At 44.6% G+C, this 7,954-nt stretch overlaps 1 protein-coding gene across 21 annotated transcripts in view; it reads right to left on the reverse strand.

The window, feature by feature from the left end:
* prom1a (prominin 1a) overlaps positions 1-4,363 on the reverse strand; it is an 89,445-nt gene extending 85,082 nt beyond the window's left edge. For 18 of the 21 annotated variants that reach the window (XM_078953831.1, XM_078953829.1, XM_020701719.3 and 15 more), the window contains exon 1: positions 3,787-4,358. In XM_078953831.1, coding sequence (XP_078809957.1) covers positions 3,787-4,021 — 235 coding nt within the window. In that variant the 5' untranslated portion in view covers positions 4,022-4,358. Of the gene's footprint in view, positions 1-3,786 lie in introns of all 21 variants that reach the window. The other 3 variants (XM_078953830.1, XM_078953821.1, XM_078953818.1) reach the window with 1 other exon arrangement.
* Between the last annotated feature and the right edge of the window lie 3,591 nt (positions 4,364-7,954).

Genomic DNA, 7,954 nt, shown 5'->3' on the forward strand with positions numbered 1-7,954 from the left:
ATATGTTCTGTAGTCTTCAAGGGAAAAGCTATCTGGTTATGTGCAAAAAGTCCCAAGTCTGTTGTAATGGATTGACTATACTTGACATTTAAAATGCATTACGTCCAAATTCCTGGACTTGGGCCTCTCTTGCATGGGTTTAGCTTTATCCCATAGATGGCAGCACTAATTATCCAATATGGCAGCGCCCCTGTTTAATTCAAGAAGGGCCCAAGTCCAGAGACTTTAGCTTGCTAGTCCTCTGAAATGATAAAAGTGAGGTGCTTCATGTAATAGCATTTGTAAGCTATGAACTGGTGCCAAATCTGGGTAAAGTATGAATCATTTGGTGTAGCCTCCCTTTAAGCTATGCAATTAAAATCATTTCCCGGAAAAAAAAAACTCTTGGACTTGGGCCCCTTTTGAACTAACCGATTCAATTTCTTGTTTTACCCTTGTGCTATCTTTGATGACCCCCCTCCTTCCATTGACGTGTTCTTCCTACCATGACAAAGGTGGATAAAGGTGGAAAGATTTCATGTAATCCATGGACACCAGTGAAGATCACAAATCATTGAAGAAAAAAGGTTCAGAGCACTGTCTAGTGGGTCTAGATGACCCAACTCCCAATGTTAAAGTGCCTCGGATAGCACAAGGGTTACCATTTTAATTAGAGAAATAGATTTTTCAGAAATTAGAAGCTTAAAAATATCAAAAGCAAACTTTGGCCCCGTTCAGACTGATTTGTGGTCTGAAAAAGCTTGGAGACCACTGCATAAGATTCTAAGATGAAATTAAAAATAAAATATAAATGCATTTTATGACAATATCCTGCTCTCAAATGTTCTACAGATTCATCATCGCCCAAACTTACTATAAAACTCCATAAGATGCAATATTTTCACAAACATATTAACTGCATTGTCTTTGACAAGTCAACAGTCATTGGACCAAAAATTAAAAAAAACTCTTTTCCATGCTTATTTTTCTAGCATTCTATGAAGTTGTGCCATAGTTTGTCTTATAAATTTCATTGTTTGTTTTGTTTTTATAGGTTGGATTGTAAAGAGATCTTCCAAAGAAGTATCTTGTGAGACATCTAGAGGATATCTTCTGGAAAGAGCTCCATCTCCAGCGAACATCAGATGCAGTCACTCTATCCTGTTGAAAGCAGAACATCACCTACAACCAGCATAATAATGCACATCTAAAAACATAACTGCTGCAGAAGCACAAACAACATCAACAAAATACCAAGCTTAATATTCTCAGAGGACTATGAAATCCTCTATTTGAATGTAATCTTTGAATGCATTGAGATGGATTTACCATGTATGTAATGCAAAAATAATAAAAGACAATAACAGCTATAGTTTCTTATTATTGATTTTTGTTATAGTAGATTTTACAAGGTGTTGCTCACCTAATTGTATTTGTATGTGTCTACCACACAGGTAGTTTTTTTCTTTGTACAGTTCTTTGAGGTGTTTTCCTCACTTTGTCAAGTTTGTCAGCCATTCATGCTATTGACCTTCTTCAGCCCCCCTCCTTTCTGGGTTTGGGTGCATTTACAAGCTCAGCTACACTTGTTCTGGCATACAGACAGAAATCAAAAATCACTGATATTTAGAAGATTAGATTAGATTTGCTTTTATTGTCATTGAAGCTGTTCATTTGACAGCAAAGTGTTGGTAACACTAGAAGACACAGTTCATGCACTATTCACAGATTATTCTTTAGACATGGTAAATATTTAAATATACCATGAGATCAATTATTTTCCAAGCTTTAATTCGAGCTGTTTGGTGAAAATCAGTTAAGAAATGAAGGAGTTTGTTTTTTGTGTCTGTCTGTCCCAAACTGGAACAGCAGTTCTGTTGACGTGACTCAATGCATAGCAGTGGCGTCTGCGCTCACGTCACTGTGTATAGCAGCAAATACACAAAGGCCTACCCAGTAATATATATGTATGCTTTAAACCTCATATGACTTTGGCTCTGTCATAACTAGTAAAGTTTGAATGCAGTCAGGACTTCAGTATTGGGTATACACACAAACAGCTGCGGCTAGAAGATCAAATATAAGTCAGAACTATCCCACTGTATATTAAGACTGCTGTGCACTCAGTTCAGATGAGTGGCAACGCTGAATTTTACCACCTGACCTAGACTAGTTTGCTTCCAGTTACAGCAATTTTGGACCAAACCACCTGAGAGAAGATCAGAGGAAACAAACCCTGGAGCAAACCAAACCAAACCCAGAAACCTTTCCCAGTGATTAGAAAGCTGTGTGGTGATCAGATCAGACGGCTGTGGTAAGACAGCTGGTTTCCACCTGAACACACTTTAAAAGTAGGATATTTGAAAACAATCCTTTGGCCATATTCCAATTACAGTTCTTCATATTGACAGCAAATTGGTTTGCAGTAAGTAGAGCTTGAGGTGAATTTGTCCCAGTGTTTTGTGAGCCATCCAACCATTCTTCAAACCTGCTTTCTCCCTTTAGTCACAGAAATGCTGGGGCCTATCCCACCCACTGTTGGGCAAAGCCGAGGTACACTCTGGAAGGAAGGTTCGGTTTTGCAAATGACTCTTTAAAACGAACATTTACCTTCCTCTGATTTACATCCCTGGTGGTGGCTCTCCAGTTCTACTGATAGAGCACACTTTTTAAAGGGTAACATGGATGAAACACTGACCTGCAGGCCGAAGGTGAATGGATTCATATTCAACATCAGACTAGAGCTCAAGCAAATCACAAATGTAGACACGTTTTTATTGAAAAGGCATGCTGTGAAAGCATCATCCAAACAGCCATGGTGCTGAGGCCTGACTAACTGCAGCAATGGCATCATATGTAAGGCAATGCTCTTGGTGTGCTTTGCTTATTTTCCAGATTGTCTTTGCTTAGACTGTGTAGTTTGATAAGCACTGTGACATGACAAACTCTGATCAGAACATAAATGATCACCAGTCCTGCTACAAAAGACAGAGGTCCAACTGTAGAGGAAACAAAGCAAGGGTCTACAAATCTTAAGACCCCAGGAAGTGGAGTTCTGTGTCATTTGGTCTTCTATAAACTATGTTATTAGAGCGGGTGGTAACGTATAGTTTAAGTTAAATCATTTAAAAAGGCAATGATAAGAAATCCAAAAAGACCAAACCAATGAAAGATTGTTGGACAGTAGTTTGACATAAACATCTGACTTACATGGCCCTCTGTGATTGGAAATGCTCATTAAGCAGGAGTCTGTCTGCTCCACGGTATTAGTCTAGGAGCTCATAGCAAACTGCAAACTAAAAGACCAACAACATATGGCGCACGGGTTTATGGGATTAACAAGGTGACTCAGAGGGCTACTTATCTGCAAAACGTCCCGACGCGCGTGGACGCAGCCTGTGAAGCCCAGAGGATCCGCGTGCCTTCAGGATCCGGAGCCCAATTACCTCACCCGGTTCAGCATGAGCGTGTGCGTAAAGGCCCGGCGGGCGAGCCCTTCCGTTCCGGCGCGTAAACGCAAACCAAAGACTGACGCACACCAAACTTCAAATATGGAAACGAGAAAATACCTTCCCGCCCTCACCTTTGCGCTCTACCAGCCGCGCGCGGCGCATGCATGCGCGGGGTGCACACATAGCAAGTGTGGGTTTTCTCATGGTGATAGTTTACAGAAACTGTAAACTGCACGCCTGTTTTTCTTTAAAAAGGGGTAAAGTGGGCTCTAAGTGAGGATGCTCAGCCCCCCCATCACGCCCCGTTCAGTCTGCGGGTTGATGCTGAACGCAGCCCACCGTCACACCGTCTTACCGTGAGGGAAAGCGTTGGGCTGCACTGCGCGCAGGAAGCTTTGCACCAAGTGGAACAGAATCCCGATGGGTCCCGGCTCATAATGGGCCAGAGTCTCGTAAACTCCCGCAGGCACATAACCGAAATCCAACTTTCCCGGGGGTGGAAGCCTCCGTTGCTCCGTCTCCTGCTGGAGTTCACCGGACGCAGAAAACACCGACAGCAGCAGCAGCAGCAGAGTCCCGATCTCCAACATGCTGCCAGGGAAGAACTGGACCGAAATCCGGGGGGCGAGAAAACCGGACTGTGACTTGTCTTGTGCTGCTTATCGCGCTGAAGCGGACGCAAAGACGCGGTGCTTTTCCTAAAACAAGTCTTCCAGTGGGTAAAGCGCGGCTCCTAACGGGCTGCTGAGCTCGAAGCGGCCCGCTGTGGACATGTTTCCCGCGGAAACCTGCTGCTCTTCCCCGTTCTCAGCTCTCCATGCGCTCCGTGCGGTTCCGTGTCACCGAGATATGCGTGCGCGTCCCGTCCTCTCCAACGGCATCGCTGAGCAGCACGGGGATGCGCTAAATGACGGCCGCGCGCAGCCAAGCGTGAGCTCGAAGCACTGGTACACAGAGACGCGCTCCTCCTGCTGGAGAGACGAGCACATGTGGATGGATGGATGGATGGATGGATGGATGGATGGATGGATGGATGGATGGATGGATGGATGGATAAATGGATGGATGGATGGATGGAAAGATGGATAAATGGATGGATGGATGGATGGATGGATGGATGGATAAACGGACGGATGGATGGATGGATGGATGGATGGATGGATGCATGGATGGATGGATGGATGGATGGATAGATGGATGATGGATGGATGGATGGATGGATGGATGGATAAATGGATGGACGGATGGATGGATGGACAGATGGATAAATGGATGGATGGATGGATAAACGGACGGATGGATGGATGGATGGATGGATGGATGGATGGATAGATGGATGGATGGATGGATGGATGGATGGATAGATGGATGATGGATGGATGGATGGATGGATGGACAGATGGATAAATGGATGGATGGATGGACGGATGGATAAATGGATGGATGGATGGATAAACGGACGGATGGATGGACAGATGGATAAATGGATGGATGGATGGATAAACGGACGGATGGATGGATGGATGGATGGATGGACAGATGGATAAATGGATGGACGGATGGATGGATGGATGGATGGACTGATGGATGGACGGACGGATGGATAAATGGATGGATGGATGGACAGATGGATAAATGGATGGATGGATGGACAGATGGATAAATGGATGGATGGATGGACGGATGGATGGATGGACGGATGGATGGATGGATGGATGGATGGACAGATGGATAAATGGATGGATGGATGGATGGATGGATAAATGGATGGATGGATGGATGGATGGATAGATGGATGGACAGATGGATGGATGGATGGATGGATAAATGGATGGATGGATGGATGGATGGATGGACGGACGGATGGATAAATGGATGGATGGATGGATGGGTGGATGGATAAATGGATGGATGGACGGATGGATGGATAAATGGATGGATGGATGGATGGACAGATGGATAAATGGATGGATGGATAAATGGATGGATGGATGGATGGGTGGATGGATGGATGGATGGATGGACGGATGGATAAATGGATGGATGGATGGATGGATAAATGGATGGATGGATGGATGGACAGATGGATAAATGGATGGATGGACGGATGGATGGATAAATGGATGGATGGATGGATGGACAGATGGATAAATGGATGGATGGATAAATGGATGGATGGATGGATGGGTGGATGGATGGATGGATGGACGGATGGATAAATGGATGGATGGATGGATGGATAAATGGATGGATGGATGGATGGATGGATGGATGGGTGGATGGATGGATGGATAGATGGATGGATGGATGGATGGATGGATGGATGGATGGATGGATGATGGATGGACGGATGGATAAATGGATGGATGGATGGATGGATAAATGGATGGATGGATGGACGGATGGATAAATGGATGGATGGATGGATGGATGGGTGGATGGATGGATGGATGGATGGATGGATGGATGGATGGATGGACGGATGGATAGACGGATGGATGGATGGATGGATGGATGGATGGGTGGATGGATAGATGAATGGATGGATGGATGGATGGACGGATGGATGGATGGGTGGATGGATGGGTGGATGGATGGGTGGATGGATGGATGGATGGATGGATGGGTGGATGGATGGGTGGATGGATGGATGGATGGATGGATGGGTGGATGGATGGATGGACGGATGGATAAATGGATGGATGGACGGATGGGTTGATGGGTCGATGGACCGTTGTTGACTTTAGGCTTTTTTCTCGCTGTAGTTGTCTCTCACTGATAACTGGGAGTTTCTGGTGTGTGTTTGGTCGTATCCATTTTATTCTTCACTTTCATGTTTTAGTTAAGGTGCTAATTCTTTGGTTATTTGTAGTTTCATATTTCAAGTTTCTCTTACCTGACTAACCCTTATTTTAATCTTAGATGACCCCCCCCTTCCATTGACGTGTTCTCCCTACCATGACAAAGGTGGATAAAGGTGGAAAGATTTCATGTAATCCATGGACACCAGTGAAGATCACAAATCATTGAAGAAAAAAGGTTCAGAGCTGTCTAGTGGGTCTAGATGACCCACCTCCCAACATTAAAGTGCCTAGGATAGCACAAGGGTTACAGCTGATGTAAACTCTGCTGAACACATGTGAAGGAGCTGAAACACGCCGTCCTCCTGTGACAATCAGCACTTCACTCATGAGGAGGCCGAGGGAAGAGTTTTTTTATTGCAGTGTTTGCTTCAAAAATGCAACATTTAGTGCACCTTTTTTTTTCAGGCCTGATTCATTCAGATGTTTCACATAATCTTCTGTTGAACAGTGAATCCAAAGGAATGTCTGATTTCCAGTTGAAAGTAGTTTTCAGAAATTGATGTAGAGATTCAGGGAACCACTTAGTGAGTGCTTCTCTGTCATTAACACAGGGGGCTCAAAGTTGAAACTGCTGCCTTAAAAACACCAAAGGCAGCCCATTGTACCAGTTAATGTTAACCTTTCTTTATAAAATAAAAACATCAAGTAGTTATTAATAGTAAAGACAGAAAGATTTGTTTTACATCTGCTTTAGCTGAAAGGAAGCGCCTGCCTGTCAGCCTGCATGCAGGAGAACTCCTGAGCTGTTTTCTATCTGGAGTGCAAACAGATCAGAGTGAAGCTGTGTGGTTGCAGGTGCAGCGATCAGGTACAGTAGCTTCTGCTCACATCTTGCAGCACAATAACACCCTTGTCCTCTGTGGAGGGCCTGTGGGGCCAGCTTCTGCAGGGATAGGAGAAAGATTTCTGTTTTGAATCTGTTGATTCTCTGATTCTTTTTATCAGTGATGGCATACACTCATCAGGCCTGCAGAGGTGGAACATGGGACATTAATATCCAGTTGATGAATGTCCTCGATTCTGAATAGATTCCATTATAGTTGTGGCTAAATGCTGATGTGGGGTCTGCCCATGCAGGCACACTCCTGCAGACCCTGCGTTGAACGGCCCTGATAACTCACAAGACTGAAGCTCTCTTCAGACCGCAGCTGTAAGAAGCTTACAGCTCTAAGAAACGCTGCTGTAGATTGACTTTGCCTGAACTCCAGATCCCACACAATAAAGACAGCACAGAGGTAGTCACAGAATTCATAATCCTTCTAATAAAAGACACCAGCATTAAGAAAAAGTCCTTAGCTTCTTCTTCCTCAGGGAAACAGTGACTCTGAAAATGTGTGCTCACAAAGGATGTGTTACCCAATCACATCGAAGGAGCTGGAACTCATTAACAAGGCTTTGGTAGCAAAACCTTCACCCAGTGGGTCCAGCTAGGATCAGCTGGAAAGTGATCAGGATCTGGTGGGATCCTCCCCTGAGTGGGCCACCCAGTGCTGCGACCAAGGAGGGCCACCAAATTCTGTGGCAGTAAAACCTCAAAGGAAAGAAATTCCATCTTAAAACTGGAGCCCCCACTGACCAAGAAGATAGAAGTTTGAGGCTGGGGAAAGTCCTCTGTCCTCTAATCTCATCTACTCTCCTCCATTCTTGATCATTTATGGA

Source organism: Oryzias latipes, chromosome 10 (assembly GCF_053564925.1).
Source record: "Oryzias latipes strain Hd-rR chromosome 10, Olatipes_Hd-rR_3.1".
NCBI classification, from domain to species: Eukaryota; Metazoa; Chordata; class Actinopteri; order Beloniformes; family Adrianichthyidae; genus Oryzias; species Oryzias latipes.